At 39.4% G+C, this 20,680-nt stretch overlaps 1 protein-coding gene across 6 annotated transcripts in view; it reads left to right on the forward strand.

The window, feature by feature from the left end:
• DCLK1 (doublecortin like kinase 1) overlaps positions 1–20,680 on the forward strand; it is a 574,006-nt gene that overhangs the window by 430,412 nt on the left and 122,914 nt on the right. For all 6 annotated transcript variants that reach the window (XM_059684420.1, XM_059684417.1, XM_059684419.1 and 3 more), the window contains exon 5: positions 9,094–9,210. In XM_059684420.1, the coding sequence (XP_059540403.1) occupies positions 9,094–9,210 (117 nt within the window). The remainder of the gene's footprint in view (positions 1–9,093; positions 9,211–20,680) is intronic.

Consider the following 20,680-nt stretch of genomic DNA (forward strand, 5'->3'; position numbering starts at 1 on the left):
TGCCTCTGGAAACCAGTCTCCTGTCTATACATCTGCATCCGGGTTGTCTCTCTAAATCTGTATATTGAAGAACACCAGTGTCTAAAGTTTGGGTCCTTGATGAAGGTTGGAACTACTTTAAGTTCTTTCTTACCAAAACCAAAGAACATTTGTAAAGCTGATCTTATAGACCATATGGAGAATGATACTTCTGCTCTTACACAACTGAGAATATAGGGACTTTCTGAATCAGAGATCAAACCAAACCTTGCTTGTTTGGTATGGGAGAATCAGTCACCAGAGACCTAATTAATATGTTTGATCTGATTTTCTATACTTTTGGTAGGCTGCAATCTTTAATAGCAAGAGAAATTACTATCCTGCAGCTCCCTCCAAGTGGCTTACCTCACAGTCCTTCAATATCCTCTTTCTTAAGGAGTATTTACATTGTCCAGTGTCTCTGAAACCAAAGGAAATGCAGCCCTTTCAGAGAGCACAAGTGTACTAAAGTATCAGAATGCAGAATGGAGTGGTTATCCCCCAAAGGCAAATACCCTCATAAGATAGGGAGAATGGAGGTGGCTGCTTTCTTCCTTGCTGGGAGGTTGTGAAAATGTGCTTTGTGAGAACACATAAAGTTTTCTACTTTACTGGCCATTTATAGACTACTAGAGGTCCGGTGCACAAAAATTTGTGCACTGGAGGGGGAGGTCCCTCAGCCCAGCTTGCCCCCTATCACATACTGGGAGCCCTCAGGGGATGTCCTACTCCCTGCTCCCTGCTCCCCTTGGGGAGCGGGCCTAAGCCACAGTCTGGCCTCCCTTTGTGGGAGGTGACAGGGCTGATCAGGGGAAGGCACCAGCCCCATCACCCTGCTGTTGCAGCCACTGCCAGTCACTGCAGCCACCAAGGTGTTTTCATCAACACAGACTCCAGTCCCTTTACCAGGAAAAAATGAAAACTTTCTTTAGTCATTTTCAAGATGTGTCTTTCATAGGATATGGCCTTTCTTTCTTTCTTTCTTTCTTTCTTTCTTTCTTTCTTTCTTTCTTTCTTTCTTTCTTTCTTTCTTTCCTTCCTTCCTTCCTTCCTTCCTTCCTTCCTTCCTTCCTTCCTTCCTTCCTTCCTTTCTTTCTTTCTTTCTTTCTTTCTTTCTTTCTTTCTTTCTTTCTTTCTTTCTTTCTTTCTTTCTTTCTTTCTTTCTTTCTTTCTTTCTTTCTTTCTTCCCTCACCTGAGGATATGTTTCCATTGATTTTTAGAGAATGTGGAAGAGAAAGGGAAAGACAGAGAGAAACATCAAAGTGAGAGGAACACTTTGACTGGCTGCCTCCTGCATGAGCCCTGACCTGGGCCCAGGCCAGGGAGGAGCCTGCAACCTAGGTGCAAGCCCTTAGTCAGAACTGAACCCAGACCCAGCAGTGGGCAAGCCAAGGCATTATCCACTGAGCAAAACCAGCTAGGACAGGATATGACATTTCTTAATCCTCCAGCAGCCGACCTTCCTTTTTTTCTCTAGGATTGTGGTAAAAAACCCTAGATCACCTATTTGGATTCTTATTACCCAAGTTACTAAAATATTACCAGTGGCATACAGGGAGCTAAGCTAATGAGCAGTCAGAAAAGGTGTTTCTTCTGTAGTTCACACCAATTGCCGGCTTGACCCCTGCCCAGGCCTAATGCCTCTGGCCAATTCATTAGCCCTGGGCAGGGGACCTCTAACTCCCTCAATTGTAGGCTCAGCCCCTGCTCCCCATGATCACTGGCTCTGCCCCTGCACAGGCCTAATGCCTCTGGCCAAGGCCTTAGGCCTGGGCAGGGGACCCCCAGCTCCCACCATTGCTGGCTACGCCCCTGCTACCCCCAATTGCTGGAACCGCCCCTGCCCAGACCTAACGCCTCTGTCCAGGGCATTAGGCCTGGGCAGGGGACCCCCCAGCTCCCCACGATCGCCAACTTGGCCCCTGCTCCCTGCAATTGCCGGCTCCGCCCCTGCCCAGGCCTAATGCCTCTGACCAAAGCATTAGGCCTGGGCAGAGGACCCCCAGCTCCCACCATCACCTGCTCCACCCCACTACCAGCGATCTCTGGCACCGCCCCTGCCCAGACCTAACGCCTCTGGCTGAGCATTAGGCCTGGGCAGGGGACCCCCAGCTCCCCATGATCGCCAACTTGGCCCCTGCTCCCTGCAATTGATGTCTCCACCCTTGCCCAGGCCTAATGCCATGGGCAGGGGACCCCCAGCTCCCATGATTGCAGGCTCTGCTCCTGCTCCCCACCATCGCTGGCTCCCCCCCTGCTCCCCACCATCCCAGCTCTGCCCATGCCCAGGCCTAATGCTTCTGACCGAGGCATCAGGCCTGGGCAGGGGACCTCTCAGATCTGATTGCAGGCTCTGATAGCCGATAGCCGCGGGGCACCTATGTATGCAAATTAACCGCCATCTTTGTTGGCGGTTAATTTGCATATCATGCTGATTAGCCAATGGGGGCATAGTGAAGGTATGGTCAATTACCATGTTTATCTATTATTAGATAGGATTAGTCACCATGTTTCTAAAATGTGGTTTTAAGCTCACAAAGATTTTGGCATTCTCTAAAGTAATTCAGCATTTGTCCTTTACTGCATTAGAAAATGCCATTCCCACTTAAATTAATTAAAATAGTTAAAATCTAAACTTTAATGGGAAAGATGATTGGAGTCTTTTGTTTTCTTTTCTAATTTATGGCTTGGTGCTGCACTTTTCTTCAATTGTTTTTATTTTAATCCTGGGGATGGGGGATGGGGGGAACAGTTTCTATAATTGTTTTATTTCTGATTCTATTATGCAACCTTTCAGAATTATTCTAATCCCCAATTTAACTCATGAAGTTTCACTCTTATCTTGAAGGGAAGTGGTATAAGATCTGTAATTTTTAAAATATATTTTTATTGATTTCAGAGAGGAAGAGAGAGAGATAGAAACATCAATGATGAGAGAGAATCATTGATCAGCTGCTTTCTGCACGCCCCACATTGGGGATAGAGCCTGCAATCTGGGCATGTGCTCTAATCAGGAATTGAACCATCACCTCCTGGTTCATAGGTCAATATTCAACCACTGAGCCATGCCAGCTGGGCTAAATATGTTTTATTGATTTTCTTAGAGAGAGAGGAAGGGAGAGATAGAAATATCAATGAGAGAGAAACATTCATCGGCTGCCTCCTGAAAACCCCCTAACGGGGTCAAGCGTGCAACCCTGGCATATGTGCTAACCAGGAATCCAACCAGAGATCTCTAGGTGCATAGGATGATGCTAAACCATCAAAGCCATACCAGTGAGGCAAGATTTGTATTATTTTTAATTATCTTTCAGACTCCATGATCCCTCAAGCTATACTCTACTATAACTTCACTTTTGAGAGTTCATTGTTTCTTTTTTTCTGATGCAATAGACATCTTGATAAAATTGTAGCATTAGTATTTTACAAATTTAATTTAATGTTGATAAGATAACTGGTTATTTGTCATCTTTCTCACTATTCACCCACTTGTCTGTTTTCCCATGACATTGGACATTGACAGAAACTTTTCAGACTTTAGTCAAAATGGAACAGCTTGCTTATGCCACAATATCAGATACTGGGAGGGTAAGAGAGTCACCAATCCAAGAGACCTAGGGTCTGATACCAGTTATTTGTTCTTTATGAAACTTAGTTTCCTCATCAGTAAAATGAGACTTTGGATTAGTTCAGTTAATAGCAAGGGTTCACACAAATAGTTACAGGATCAATAGTAATTCATGCCAATATTTATTGAGCAGCTATTACATGTTTGTTTTGTCTTTTTAATATGCCATTAGAGCATGAATTGAGAAAGCAGACCGGTAAATGAGTAATTTTCATAGATTAATAATACCTTGACAACTAAATGCAAGAGTAGCAAGAGAAGCTATAAAAGAATGGCTTGAGCCCACAAGTTTTTTTCAGTTCTTCAAAAATCAAATGAAATGCTTCCATTTGCTCTAAGACTGACTAAATAAGCAAAATACCTAGTTTCTTTCTGGTAGCTGGAAAAATTTAAACTTCATTTGGCAAGATTGGTTCTATTATGCTGATCCAGAGCCCTGGTTGGTAGCTGGAGCCATAAATAACAATTTCAGCACCTGTGGCATGTGACATTCCTGTATATGCCCTGACTGAGGATCAAACCCACAACCTTGGCACATGGGATGATGCTCTAATCAACTGAACTATCCAGCCAGGCTAAAATTAACTTTTAAATTCATGTTGTAGCTCATAGATGGGTGTTATTACCAATGTACACCATCTGATAACTTTCTATTTTAACTATGCATTCTTGCTAACTAGATTCTGAGATTTTAAAATCACTATTTTAAATTTATGTGACTAAACATTCATGACCTGTGGAAAAAAGTCTTGGTCATTCTGCCCTCATTAGAATCCTAAATTTGATTTATAATAAGAGAACATATTATCAGTTAAAGGAATTTGTTTCACAAACCAACATTATCAAATGTGAAGTCTATGAAATAAAAAGCAAAAGAGAGCCCTTAGTGGTTAAAAGACTCCATGCTCCACTACCAGGTGGTGTTTTCAGTTCCAAAACTTTGTCTGTTCTTCATGTGTCTGCAGTGCTCAGTGCTTGCCACATAGTGGGCACTTGGTACAAATTTAATTGGAAGCACGCCAATGGACCAGAAACATTACAGCAATCCTATATGGTTGCTAATGCCCTTCAAAAGGCTAGGCCTAGGCCAATCTCCAAAAGCTAGGACAACTCCAGAATGTGTTGTGTGGACAAACCCCTGAGTTAATTGGATGCCCTCTTCACATGTTTTGTGAATTAAAACCTCTGCAGACACACCTTGGGCACTATCACCTCCTGTGAGTGGTCCGTGTGGTTTTGATCTTTTCTTCTGGTGTAATATTTCTTGCTTACCTCTACCTTTTAATTTTTGCTATGTCCATTCGTGTAGATTTTTTTTCCCTTTTTCTTTTTTAAAGCAATTGAAATCTCTTGCAGAGGCACATGGGCAGGCCAAAACAGCCAACATCGGCCCTAAGAAACTATTGTGGAGGCCTGGGCATGCTCAGTAATGTCCTGATTCATTTTCCCCTCTGCTTTTGGCTATAAACCCACAAATGTTATAACTTAAGGCAGAATTTTATCCTCCTCCTCCCTCTCCTTTTTCTTCTCCCTTTCCTCCTTCTCCTTCTCCTCTTCCTTCTTTTTAAATCTGTTCTCTTCTTTTTGCCCCTAAGAGTTCAATTTACAAGGTTGTTCAAGAAACATTTTCCTATTTATAGTCCTGCAACTTTTATATTTCATGTACACATATATTCCTTCTTTACTAAATGCTTTGAACTACTTTGTTGGTTTGAGAAAATAGGCAAATATCTTATATAATAAAAGAGAAACATGCACATCAACCATCCCTCTGCTATGCTCAAGCCATGCCTACAAGCCACACCTACCAGCCAATCAGGAGTGAGTATGCAAATTAACCCAACTAAGATGGCGGTGGCCATGGAGCTGTAGCAAGCAGGAGGCTTGGGTTGCCCCTCGTGATAGAGGAAGCCAAGCTTCCCACCTGCCCTAGCTGGCCCTGGGCTCCATTCAAGGCTACAAAGTTTCAATTATAGAATATAAATAAATCCCCCTACCCCCCAAAAAAGAAAAAATGGAGAGGCTAGGACCTTTGGTCACCAGGGGGCATGGCCAGCCTGAAAACGGCCATCAGCCCCTCACCCAGGCTGGCCAGGCACCCTAAAAGGACTCCCCCACCCTGAAGGGGCTTGGTCAGCCTGCAAACAGCCATCAGATCCTCACACAGGCTGGCCAGGCACCCCAGTGGGGACCCCCACCCTGAAGGGGATGTGGCCAGCCTGAAAACAGCCCTCAGCCCCTCACCCAGGCTGGCCAGGAACTACAGTGGAACCCCCACCCTGATCTGGGACACCCTTCAGGGCAAACCAGCTAGCCCCCACCCATGTACCAGGCCTCTATCCTATATAATAAAAAGGTAATATGCAAATTGATCCTAACAGCAGAGCAACTGGGAATGACTGGTCACTATGACACACACTGACCACCAGAGGGCAGACGCTCAATGCAGGAGCTGCCCCCTGGTGGTCAGTGCACTCCCACAGTGGCAGCTCTGCTCAGCCAGAAGCCAGGCTGATGGCTGCCAGCACAGCGGTGGTGGCAGGAGCCTCTCCCACCTCCTCAGCAGTGCTAAGGATGTCCGACTGCAGCTTAGGCCTGCTCCCCACTGGCAAGTGGGCATCCCTCTAGGGCTCCCAGGCTGCCAGAGGAATGTCTGACTGCCAGCTTAGGCCCAATCCCCCAGGGAGTGGGCCTAAGCCAGCAGGTGGACATCCCCCGAGGGGTCCCAGACTGCGAGAGGGCACAGGCTGCGCTGAGGGACTCCCCCCACCCCCCTGAGTGCACAAAGTTTTGTGCACTGGGCCTCTAGTGTTTATATAAAACCATCCAGAATATAAAAGGGAAAGAACATGTTTTGAGCTTAGAAAATTGGAATTGCAGAGATAGGGAAGATAATTTTCAGTTAAAGTCAGGCATCAGAATTAGATCTGGAATTATTATGAATCCTTTGTTACTAAAGTATAAAATGGTTTAAAATGCATAATGCAAAAGTTAATAGATTAGACTATAATTTTAAACTACTGTACTTTAAAAGAAAACCAAAGAGCTTATATGCATATATGAATAACCCATGGACACAGACAATAGGGTGTTGAAGGCCTGGGGTTTAGAGAAGGTGGTGAGGTGGAGGGGATCAATGGGAAACAAAAAAGGATATCTGAAATACTTTCAACAATAAAGATAAATTGAAAACAAAGAAATGCATAAACTATATAAAAAACTACATTTAAAAAGTTACCATATTTCAGCAACTGTCTATAAAGATAAATATTTATGGTGTGATAGACAAAGGTATATAGAATGCGTCCTTACAAACCAATAAGAAAAAGACCATCCCAATTGCAAATGGCCAAAAGAAGGATAAGCATTTGGGGGAGATATACAACTTTATTGGCAATCAAACCAATTCATGTATAAAGCAATTAAATTCAATATTTGTTTTGAAATTAGCAGAGTTTTTAAAAAGATAAGTGAAGGGTCAGACAAATGACCATTCTTATATTTTAATGAAAGTACAGTTTGGGTCAGCCTGCTTGGAGGGCAATTTGTCAAAAGCTTTTAAAAACACTTGTCTTTAGATCTACCAATCCCACTTAATAATTTATTCAGAAAATATTTTGAGCAACTATGATGCATCTCATGGTTTCTAGTTATTATAAATTAAATTTCAAATACGAAGGACTAAATCTATCCTAAGGAAATAATCATATAACAGCACATTCATTTTACAAAGATGTTATTAATAATAGTAAAATATTGAATATGAGTTAAATGTCCAACATGAGGAAGTTAGCTAAGCAAATTATGGTACATCCATGCAGTGAAATGCACTGTAACCATTACAAGGAAAAGTGAAAGTGCTCACAATATATTGTGATGTGAAAAGGGCTAGTAACAGGTGAGTATGTGCAGAATAATCCCACTATATAAATGAGTAGAAAAAAATGCTAGATTTGTATACCACTCTCCAAATAAAAAGTATCACTCAATGGGTGGGTTTTTAAATATTCTTTATATTTTCTATCCACAGTGAACATTGATTATCATTACAAGAATACAAATATTTTTATTTATTAAAAATGGCTCCTCAAGAATAAGATATGTGAATTTGAACATCATAATTGGTCACATTTACTAAGAGGGAAATAAAAAGCTCTTTACTAATTAAAATGTTTAGTGTTGGACTTAATGAACACAAACACCAAGGATTTAAATCTAATAAAACCAAAGTTGTTTCTCAGCCTCAGGCCAAAAGCCATTTTGCAGACACCATCTTGTGGTTGCAGAGACTCATATGGTACTCTTATAAACAGGGTAAAGTCACCTCTTCTCTGATTTTACCTCTTCTGAGAAAATTCTGTCATTTCCCACACATGGTGAAGATCCACAGCCATTCCTGCAAGGATTCACAAGAAAGTAAACTTGGCATAGGTGGAATCTTTTCTAATGGTGAAATAATCCATCACTTCCTATCTAGGTTTAAGAGGTTGACCTTTGTCTATCAGTTTTCTTTGAAGAAATTATACTTTAACCCAAAAGAGACATATACATAAATAACTCAAAGATGGGTGAAGAGAAACCCAACAAAATCACTTCTTTACCAGCCTATTACTCTCAATGTATCCAAAATATTATTGCAAAGAAGGTTAACTACTAGAATTGGGGAATTACTTTATAAAATTTTTTATTGATTAATCTTATAGAAAAGAGGAAGGGAGATTATCTGTATATATAAAAGCCTAAGCAACAGGCCAATCGGCTGACCAGCTGACCGACTGACCGGCCACACACTGACCACCAGGGGGCAGACACTCAATGCAGGAGGGGAAACCACAGACATGGAAACATGCAACAGACTGATGAATCTCAGAGGGAAGGGGGTTGGAGGAGGGTGTGAAGAAATTAATCAAAGATCTTATATGCATACTAGAGACCTGGTGCATGGATTCTGCACTGGCGAGGTCCCTCGGCCTGGCCTGTGCCCTCTAGCAATCCGGGACCGCTCAGGGGAAGTTGGAGAGTTGATTTCGGCCTGATCCCCACAGACCAGGCTGAGGGACCCCACCAGTGCATGAATGAGAGAGAAAAAGAGAGAGAGAGAAAGAGGGAGAGGGAGAGAGAGAGAGAGAGAGAGACATTGATTTGTTGTTCCACTTATTTATTCATTTTGGTTGCTTCTTGTATGTGCCCTGACAAGAGATCCAATCCTGATTCTAACCAACTGAGCTCTTCTCAGCTTGGCCAGGGTATTGTTTATTTTGATGTGGAAGACACCCACTATGCCTTTTCTTCTTTTTTTCTTGATTTATTTGCTGTAGATGAGCATTGGGCTGACAAGAAATAGGTGTGACTGAGGATGGTCATATATTTATATTTCCAGTTTGTTGTGCATTTTAAATGGTGTTTGCCATGATCCTATAATGATATGTGGTTGTTCTTTCCCCAGAATGTCGAGTTGTGAAGTCCACTTCTTACACCAAAATAGCTTCGTCATCCCGCAGGAGCACCAACAAGAGCCCAGGACCTTCCAGGCGCAGCAAGTCGCCAGCATCAACCAGCTCAGGTAAAGCAACAAAGGAGACTTTGAAGAAAGTGCCTTGTTTATGACCCATAACAAGCAGAGGGTGTGTGAAGTCCAGAGTGTGAGGGTTTAAGATAGTGTAAATTCCAGTTTATAATTTTAGAACATGTCAGAGTGGTAGAGCAGATTTTCCTGGGTCTAACATGTTGGCTGTAAGACAAAACATTTTTCTTGGGAACACTAACTTAGGTGAAATCAGAAAACCCAGATTTGCCCACAAATAGAAGTGTACTACTGACTTGCATAATTTCTATCACAAAAATTAATTTTTCAGGCTAAAGGCCACTAACTCTATAAGTCTCTGTTAAAGCATTTCTTCCACTTGGGACTGGCTTATGAAGAGTTTCCAATTTGTATTTGCTAAATTTTAGTTTACCATTGGCCCCCAGTGAGGCTGTGGAGCTAATGGCAGTGGGAATGAAAGCCTGGTGCAGTGATAGCTGCAGTAACTTGGCCTGTGTCCTGTCTCCTGGGTTCTAGTACTGGTATTGGAGCAAGAAGTGTACTCATAAGATGACTATGTCAGTGCTGCCTTTTCTTTCCTTGGTCTTAAAACTGATATGAGTAAGTTAGGTTGTTTTTGTTTCTGTCTTTGTGACCTTTTTTTAAAACTCAGGTGTAAGATCTATTTCATTGTTAATTATTTATTAAAGATATAAACTGTGGAAGGGAATTATTAAATGATACATATATGAAAGTGATTGTCACCTGATTTCATAAAGACGGTGAGGTTCTTAGGAACAAAGGCCATTAGGGCCTATTCAGAGGCTTTCTTGTACTCAATAGCATGGGCCCAGAGGGATGTGAATAGTTCTCTAGGCTGGGGCTACAAGGCCTGCCTCTGGCACCACTAGTTATAACCTCCATATTTAAAAATGGAGGTGCTATAATCTGTTTTTCCTAATAATAAGTAAAACTGAAATCTCCAAAGTAAGTCTTGGAAGCAGGAGCTCTCAGTAAGCTGGATAGTTAGAGCACCAAGCCCAACTTGGTTCTCTAGGAGTCACCTTCTTCTTAGGGCTTTACTGATTCCCTAGATATTCTCCAAAGACCTTGCTGTTCTTGGACACTCGAAGAGTAGCAACAATGTTCTACCACTGTTCCCTTCGCATAGCATGATCTACATTGTAATCAGCCAGGGAATAAGTCTCAAAACATGGCTGGCACTTGAGATGCAGCTTGTTTAACCCTCCTAGTTTAAGAGTGGGCTGAGAATTCCTCCCTTAGTATGACAGAGCTCACCAAGATTGGATGAACACTGAAATGAGACTTTGCTAAAGGTTAAGGTAGTGAGACTCAATGTTTAGAGCATGAATGTCACTTGGTAACTTGGTAAAGTTTATCATCCTGATCCCTGCCCCCTTTTAGCAAATATTCCAGATTATTCAAATCATATAATCTATAAGCCTTTAGTTAGAGAAACAGTTGTTAAGGAAGTGGTTCCCAAAGTGTGGTTCCCTGGACCAGTAGTATCATCATCACCTGACTTGTTGAAAAAGCAAGTCTTAAGCCCCTTCCCAGATCCACTGAATCAAAAACTTTGGAGTTGGAGCCCAGCAACCTGGGTTTTCCAAGCCCTCCAGGTGATGCTGATGCCTACTGTGTTATAGATACAAAAGGGAAGTAGAGGAAGTCAGTTGACTCTGAGTAATCTGGGGTGAAAATAGAGCTTGCTTATCTTCATTTATTGGCATGACAGACATGACTTTCTTTTCTACCTCCCTGTTTGCTTCTGAGTGGCAATGCTCATCTGTAACCCTTACAACCCAAGGGTTGCAGACCTGTAGATACCTTGAAGTATAAATCTGAAGTGTTGGTCAAGATAACAATGAGCAAATGGCCAACCTTCAGAGCAGGGACAATTTCTGTCTGAAGATTATCCCTCCCTTGAAAAACTGATACTGGGGAAAGTCTCTCCCTTCAAGAGAGACACCATCCTCACACAGAAATGTGGACAACCACAAAATGACAATAATGCTGGAATTGCTACATGTAAAACTCCCCTAGGAGACCTTAGCTTGTTCATTAACCAACTGACAGGTTAAAACTGTGCTCTTTGGAGGATATTTAGCCTTGATCAAAGAATATTCCTCATTTTCTCTGAGCAAACCTAAACTGTAGGATGAACTCCCATGGGGCAATAAGAGAGAAAAAGATCATGGGTCCAGTCAGCCTGTTGCCCCTAAGATCTTGGCTATTTAGTACAATCACAAAAGGATGTGAAGGAGCAAGAAGCTCCACATTAACTGACACATTATCAATACTACTAAAAAACATCAATAGTAAAAAGCAGAATTAGTTCCTAATCCAAACTAACTCTGACATTGACAAATTTTATGGAACCTTTATTTTCCTTTTTGTCTTAGAATATACCATGAATTTTAAAATATCATGTATAGTTAGGGTGAAACATCTACTAATGAGTGTTTAAGCCAAATTCTTACTGCTTTTACAATATAAATATTTCAAGAAACTCAGTATAGCTATTAATTTTTATCATTGTTTTGAACAGGTTTTGTTTTTAAGAGCTATATGCAGTTCCTAGGTTTAGGTGGAAGTCTCTTTCTCTTTTTCATTTTGTCCCCATAAATCAAAGAAGGTAAGAGGATGCTCAGATTACTGTGCACATGTCGGAGAATGGAATCCTGAGACCTGAAATACCTACTGTCTGTTGCTAAGGTTGCCACCACAGATGCAAGAAAAGTGACCCTGCACTTTCAGTCTATCTGTGGCAGCCAATATTGAATAAGGGAATACAGGAGGAAAACTTGGAGACAGAATTTTTACAACTCAAGTTTTACTTTGTGAATAGTAGAGAGCCTGTTTTACTTAAAAAAAAATCTAAAATTTGAGTTAAAATAAAAAGAATCATGAATCTAATCTTTAAAAGATTAAAAATGAATTCATTAAAAATGAATACAGAAAATTATTTCACTTTGAAATTAACTGGTCACTGTTCAGCATCTCTAAGATTATATAAATCTCATAAATATGATACATTTAATTATAATCTTATAAATATAGATGAATGTATCATTTACCAAAGTAATTTCAGAAACTCAAAAAAGCAGATAAGCAAATGTATTAAATGTATTTGTATTTGTTATTGCCAACATTTGGTACTATTATTGCTTTTATAAGTTTAAAATGATAAGTTACATTACCTTCGATTGCTTCAAACAAGCATTTATGTTTTCTATTGTTTTCTCAAAACCATCTTTTCAACTAGGGTTGAACTTAACTAACCTAGTTGATTTGATCAGCATTAACTTGAAATTTGTGGTAGGGCCATGCCAGGTAATCATCTCCATAAAGAAATGAAATCCAAATTCATTCTAAAATCAATGTGTTCTTGAAAAATTAACACTTCATTCAAGGTTTCTTTAACTGCTAGATCAAAATTAATCCAATGGCACTGTTCATGTTTTGTTTAATGTGAGTCTTTTTATGCATATAAATTTTTACACTTGCATTTTGTTCTAAAAGATATGCCAGCCAATCATTTCCTGGTTATATAACTGCTTATAATATGTATTGACTGCCTCTTAATTCTGACTTGCTACCAAATCTTACTACCTTGCTCTAATTTAGAGAGGGTTTATAGAACAGCAGTTTCCGGTCACAAATACATGGATTGTGCCAGTGACCCCAAGATCACTTTCTTTCCTTGGGACTTAAGCCCAGGGTTTAGGAATCCAGTGTTATTTACATTTATTTATTTTATTTTTTTTATTGGTTAAGTTATTACATAAGTGTTCTTATCCCCACGTTATCCCCTATCCCCCCCACGCATGCCCTCACCCCCCTGTTGTCTGTGTCCATTGGTTAGGCCTATATGCTTGCATATAAATCCTTTGGTTGATCTTTCCCCCTTGCCCCCACCCTCTCCTACCTTCCCTCTGAGGTTTGACGGTCTTATTGATGCTTTTCTGGGCCAGTGTAGCTGCTTGATGCCAGGGGGAGCCCCTGCCTCGGCCCTCCACTGAGCTAGTCTAGGACTCCTATCTGCACTCAGGTATGGCTCTTATAACAAGTGTTTTTCATAAGTCATAAACACTGGAATGTGAATAATTTTACTTTTATACCAGTTACATTTTAATCATTGATGTTGCCCCAAACCTTAATCACCACTATGGAACCTGACTTTTTAACAACAACAAATCTTTTGGTTTTCCTCCTAATCTATTAACTTAAAGTTTAAAATAATTTCTACTTCTGTTTTTCAATTTCTACTTCTAGTATCATCTTTCTACATTATACTAAGATTAGAGCATAGTATAAAGTTAAAATTTGCTTCAATTTTCATGCCATGCTACTGTTCATGATAATATTGTTACCAATGAAACATCATAGTTTGTATGCATTGTTATCTTTGATCTTTTTTGATTCTCCCAATGATCTCCCAACAACAAACAACATGACACAATTATTTATTATTTATTGTATAATAAGGAGGAAACAGAGGCAGGGCTGGGGAAACTGGTTGGTCCAGAGTTACAGAGTTGGTAATGGCAGCTCAGGGCTGGGACCTGGGGCTTCCAGTGTTCCAGACACAGCAGGCTGGCAATGTTTAATAGCTTTTCTTCACCTCTGCTTATTAAAGTTTTGATCCTCAGGAAATAAGTAATACAGTACCTGGTTTAAGATTGCAATTTATAGCATCATAACACTTTGCAACGGAAGCCTAAGTATTAGTCCTGGACATCAGCATTTCAGGAAGTAAAATGATTCACCCCAACTTCATGATTTATGTCAATGGTTGACAGAAAGTTACCTTTGTAAGTCAATATTAGAATAAGAATGAGAATCTCCTATAAATTTTATCTTTGTCCCATATCTATTCCTCTTCTTGGGACTAAAAGCAGTTAGAGGTGTTTTATTTTATTTTATTATTTTGTTTAAGGATATTTTTTAAGTTTTCACCTTTTTTATTTTATTATTATTATTTTGGCTGATTTTTTAGAGAGAGAAGAAGGGGAGAGAGAGAAACATCATTGTGAGAGCAATACATTGATCTGCTGCCTCCCTCACACCCCCTACTGAGGATCAAGCCCCAAACCAGGAATCCAACCAGCTGCTTTTCGTTGCCCAGTAAGATGCCCAGCAAAATGAGCCACACCAGCCAGGGATAAAGGTGATTTATTAATGTAAGGAGTTCATTTCCACATTCAGAAATATCAAGCACAGGCTTGCTAGTGTTAGACGCTAACAATGCAGAGATGAAAGATACAGCCTCTACTCTCAAGTAACATACAAGTCAACCCTCTAAATAATTGATAGATTACATAATTCACATACCTGTTGAATTATTATTAGTCTCCATAGGAGAGAGAGTGTAAAGTAGGCAATTAGCACAAGAAAAAAAGAAGAAAGAAAGAAAAGCCAGAAGCCTAATAACACACAAGAATAATAAGCCCCCAGACATTGAATGTGGTATCACTAAGAAAGGGGAAAGTTGTTTTAGTTGCTTCTTAAGAGAAATAAGAATATATAAGAACATCATAAAGTGTTTAATATGGGTTGAATCTTTATTTATGTGTTTTTTTCTTTGGAACATAGATGTCTCATAAAATGTGTAATTTAAAAGTGAAATTCTTTTAAACAAATTATTTTATTTGTACAAGCAACTTATAATTCAATATCTCTAAAGTAAGAGTGTAATATGCACTAATTTAATTTAAATAAGAACAGATAAAGTTTAGTTTGCTTTATACTCTGTTCTTAATATTAAAAGTATAAGAAAACCACACTTAACTATCTTGAATTTTCATTGCTGCAGTCCTCCTTAAAACATACAGATTTCAGAATTTTGACCTCTTTTTGGATCACATAGAATAACTTTGGGTTTTTTGTTTGTTTGTTTTAGAGTTTTTATCCCACGTAGATAGATGGCCAACTTTTTCTCATAGAATGACACCCTCTATTTAGAATCTTTCTCTGTAGAAGCCATGGCAAACATAACTGAGCTTTATTTCTATCAATTCAAGCATGAGATTATGGACTTTCTTGCCTTCCAGAAGCTTACAGTTCAAGGTAGAAACGCTCCTGGCAACAACCATTCACTCATTCAATATGCATTGACAACCCACCATGGACTAGCAATGCTGGGTGCTGGAGATGCAAGGGTGAACATTTACAGAGGAAAAAGCTGGGTGCCGTAGCTAATGAACTTCTACCATGATTGAAGCACCATCCCAACTTCTCCAGGCTTAAATGTACTTGTATATGACTCTGAAAATCCTGAAGCCTTTGTATTTAAAACACTCAAACACTACTTTTTTTACATAAAAATATTTTATACAACATATGCAGATAGCACAAGAATCAAAGTTGGAGAAACAAAGATAATTTTAATCAGCTAACTCATTCAATTTGTCAACTCTTTAACTTTTTCAAACACTATCAAAGGCAGATTGTTAGATATTGATTTTTAGCTCAGTCTTTTCCTTTAGTATAGATATTTCAGCCTTTTACATTTTATGGAGGATTTTTTCTGCTCTGGGGTTCCAAGGAAACGATTGAAAACAAAATGCACCAAGAAAGTCAAGAGGGCTAATGATTCATGACTTGGTTTTTAGAATTTTTTACTGAACATAAAACTCAATCCTCCTTCCATTCTCTTTTCATGAACTCATCAACTCCTCTTAATGCTCACCCTCAGCAGTTGAGTATCTCCAAAGATATTCTTCAAAACCTTGAACCATTATTTTTTTTTATTTTTTATTATTAGTTAAGGTATTACAAATGTGTCCTCATCCCCCCCATTAACCCCCAACGTGCCCCCCACACACAAACTCATGCTCCCATCCCCCCGTTGTCCATGTCCATTGGTTTGGCTTATATACATGTATACAAGTCCTTCTGTTGATCTCTTCCCCTTACCCCCGCCCTCCCCTACTTTCCTTCTGGGGATTGATAGCCTGATCGCTGTTTCTCAGTCTTTGGGCCTGTCCCTTTTCATCAGTCTATGTTGTTCTCTATAATCCACAAATGAGTGAGATCATGTGGTATTTATCTTTCTCTGACTGGCTTATTTCACTTAGCATAATGCTCTCCATGTCCATCCATGCTGTTGCAAAAGGCAAGAGTTCCTTTTTTTTTACCGCAGCATAGTATTCCATTGTGTACATGTACCACAGTTTTCTAATCCACTCATCTGCTGATGGGCACTTAGGCTGTTTCCAAATCTTAGCTATGGTGAATTGTGCTGCTATGAACATAGGGGTGCATATATCCTTTCTAATTGGTGTTTCTGGTTTCTTGGGATATATTCCTAGTAGTGGGATCACTGGGTCAAATGGGAGTTCCATTTTTAGTCTTCTGAGGTAGCTCCATACTGTTCTCCACAGTGGCTGCACCAGTCTGCATTCCCACCAGCAGTGCAGAAGGGTTCCTTTTTCTCCACATCCTCTCCAACACTTGTTGTTTGTTGATTTGTTGATGATAGCCATTCTGACAGGTGTGAGATGATAACGCATTGTCATTTTGATTTGCATCTCTCGTATAATTAGTGACTTTGAGCAGGTTTTCATATGTCTTTCGGCCTTCTGTATGTCCTCTTTCGAAAAGTGTCTATCTAGGTCCGTTGCCCATTTATTTTATTGGATTGTTTATCTTCCTTTTGTTAAGTTTCATGAGATCCCTGTAAATGTTGGAAATTAAACCCTTATCGGTGGTATCATTGGTAAATATGTTCTCCCATGTAGTGGGTCTTCTTGTTGTTTTTTTGATGGTTTCCTTTGCTGTGCAAAAGCTTTTTATTTTGATGTAGTCCCATTTGTTTATTTTCTCTTTAGTTTCCATTGCCCTAGGAGCATTATCAGAGAAGAAATTTCTTCGGCATATGTTTGCGATTTCGCTGCCTGTGGATTCCTCTAGTATTTTTATGGTTTCCCGTCTTACGTTTAAGTCTGTTATCCATTTTGAGTTTATTTTTGTGTATGGTGTGAGTTGGTGATCTAGTTTCATCCTTTTGCATGTATCTGTCCAATTTTCCCAACACCATTTATTGAAAAGACTGTCTTGACTCTCCATTTTATGCTCTTGCCTCCTTTGTCGAATATTAATTGGGCATAGTGGTTTGGGTCGATTTCTGGGGGTCTCTATTCTATTCCATTGATCTATATGTCTGTTCTTGTGCCAGTACCAAGCTGTTTTAAAAACAGTGGCTTTGTAATACAGTTTGATATCTGGTATTGAGATCCCACCTACTTTGTTCTTTCTCAGGATTGCTGCAGCTTTTCGGGGTCTTTTTTTATTCCAGATGAATTTTTGGAACGTTCGTTCTAGATTTGTGAAATATGCCATTGGTAATTTAATGGGGATTGCATTGAATCTATAAATTGCTTTGGGTAGTATGGACATTTTGATGATGTTGATTCTACCAATCCATGAACACGGTATATTCTTCCATCTGTTTATGTCTTCCTCTATCTCTTTTTTCAGTGTCCTGTAGTTTTCAGCGTATAAGTCTTTTATCTCCTTAGTTAAGTTTATTCCTAGGTATTTTAATTTTTTTGGTGCAATGGTAAATGGGATTGCTTCTGTAGTTTCACTTTCTGTAAGTTCACTATTGGGGTAAAGAAATGCCATGGATTTCTTAGCATTAATTTTGTATCCTGCTACATTGCCGAATTCATTTATTAAGTCTAATAATTTTTTGATGGAGTCTTTAGGGTTCTGTATGTACAGTATCATGTCATCTGCAAATAAGGACAGTTTTACTTCTTCTTTTCCAATCTGGATGCCTTTTATTTCTTCTTCGTGTCTGATCGCAATGGCTAGTACTTCCAGTACTATGTTGAACAGGAGTGGTGAGAGGGGGCATCCCTGTCTTGTTCCTGTTTTTAGGGGGAATGGTTTTAGTTTTTGCCCATTGATTATGATGTTGGCTGTGGGTTTGTCATATATGGCTTTTATTATGTTGAGGTATGATCCCTCAATTCCTATCTTGCTGAGAGTTTTTATCAAGAAAGGGTGTTGGATTTTGTCAAATGCTTTTTCCGCATCAATTGATATGACTATGTGGGTTTTTTCTCTCAATTTGTTTATGTGATGTATCACGTTTATTGATTTGCGGATATTGTACCACCCTTGCATCCCTGGGATAAATCCTACTTGGTCATGGTGTATGATCTTTTTTATGTACTGCTGGATCCGATTTGCTAGGATTTTGTTGAGGATTTTGGCATCTATGTTCATGAGGGATATTGGCCTATAATTCTCTTTCATTGTATTGTCTTTATCTGGTTTTGGGATTAGGGTGATGTTGGCTTCATAGAATGAGCTGGGAAGTGCTCCTTCCTCTTGGATCTTTTGACATAGTCTGAGGAGGATAGGTTTTAGTTCTTCCTTGAATGTTTGGTAAAACTCCCCTGTGAAGCCATCTGGCCCCGGGCTTTTGTTTGCTGGAAGCTTTTTGATTACTGCTTCGATTTCCTCCATAGTTATTGGCCTATTGAGATTTTTAGATTCTTCCTGGTTAAGTTTTGGAAGGTTGTATTTATCTAGGAATATGTCCATTTCCTCCAGGTTGTCTAGTGTGTTGGAGTAGAGTTGTTCATAGTATTTTCTAACAATCCTTTGTATTTCTATGGGGTCTGTTGTTATTTCTCCTCTTTCATTTCTGATTTTGTTTATTTGGGTCCTCTCTCTTTGTTTCTTGGTGAGCCTGGCTAGAGGTGTATCAATCTTGTTTATCCTTTCAAAGAACCAGCTCTTGGTTTTGTTGATCTTTTGTATTGTTTTTTTGGTCTCTATGTCGTTTATCTCCGCTCTGATCTTTGTTATTTCCTTCCTTCTGCTTACAGTGGGCTTTTTTTGTTGCTCTCTTTCTAATTCTTCAAGTTGTAGAGTTAGGTCATTTATTCTCATTGTTTCTTGTTTCTTGCAGTAGGCTTGTAGAGCTATGAACTTCCCTCTCAAGACTGCTTTTGCTGTGTCCCATAGGTTTTGGATTGTTGTGTTTTCATTGTCATTTGTTGCCATGATGTTTTTTATTTCTTCTTTGATCTCACTGGTGACCCAGTCGTTGTTTAATAGCATGCTATTTAGTCTCCATGTGTTTGATTTTTTTGGATTGTTTTTGTTGTAGTTGATTTCCAGTTTTATGCCTTTGTGGTCTGAGAAGATACTTGATATGATTTCAATTTTCTTGAATTTGAAGAGACTTTGTCTGTGACCCAATATATGGTCTATCTTTGAAGATGACAAATGTGCACCTGAGGAGAATGTATATTCTGTGGCTTTGGGGTGAAATGTTCTGAAGATGTCAATTAATTCCATCTGATCTAGTGAGTCATTTAGGATTGATGTTTCTTTGCTGAGTTTCTGTTTAGAAAATTTGTCCAGTGGAGATAATGGGGTGTTAAGGTCCCCTACTATGATTGTATTGCTGTCAATCTCTCCCTTGATCTTCTCCAGAAGATTTCTTACATATTTGGGTGCTCCTATATTGGGTGCATATATATTTACCAGAGTTATTTCTTCTTGTTGGACTGCTCCCTTTAGTATTATGAAGTGGCCTTCTTGATCTCTTTTTATGTCCTTCACTTTGAGATCTAATTTGTCAGATATAAGTATTGCTACCCCGGCTTTTTTTTCACTTCCATTGGCCTGAAAAACCTTTTTCCATCCCTTCACCATCAGTCTGTGTGCGTCTTTTTTTCTGAGGTGGGTTTCCTGTAGACAGCAGATATATGGGTCATGTTTTCTTATCCACTCATTTACCCTATGCCTTCTGACTGGGGAATTTAATCCATTTACATTTAAAGTTATTATTGATAGAAACTTGTTAGTCGCCATTTTTGTTCTTTACCGCTGCGTTCCTTCTTTGTTTCCTGTTTTTTTCTATTTACAGCAGACCCTTTAGCACTTCTTGCATTGCTGGTTTGGTTGAACCATTATTTTGAACCACTGTCTTTATGGGGGCAGCAGCCTACCCCAACTACTTTTATAAACTCTTTACTGTTAATGCTTCATGTTATTAAAGAAATATTTCCTAAATGTCTATTGTATTTCAGTCATATATTGGTTCTCAAAGATACAAAGACAATTTATACCATAGCTCTTGATTTCAAGTTGGGAGGCAAGCATCTATATCATTTATAATAAATAATTTTGTGTTATGACAACCCAGAGGAAGAAGGGGTTAAATCTCATTAGTGAGGTAAGAGAAAGCTTCCAAGAGAAAAGGACTTATAAACTGGAATCTGAAGGGTCTTGTGAGAATATGAAGAGCTGGGAGGGCATACCACCTGATGACACAATGTGAATTAAGGCACAAAGGCATGAAGGTATATTTAAGGAACAGTTGCTAGTTCAATATAAATAAATGCTAGAATAGGAAAGGGTTGAAGAAGATGTTGATAACTCAGATGTGGTCAGAAGACATATTTTTGTGTAGGTATTGGCAGAGGTGTGAAAAAGAATTTTTAGCAAGACCATGATTTGA

The sequence above is a fragment of the Myotis daubentonii genome, chromosome 2, assembly GCF_963259705.1.
Source record: "Myotis daubentonii chromosome 2, mMyoDau2.1, whole genome shotgun sequence".
NCBI classification, from domain to species: domain Eukaryota; kingdom Metazoa; phylum Chordata; class Mammalia; order Chiroptera; family Vespertilionidae; genus Myotis; species Myotis daubentonii.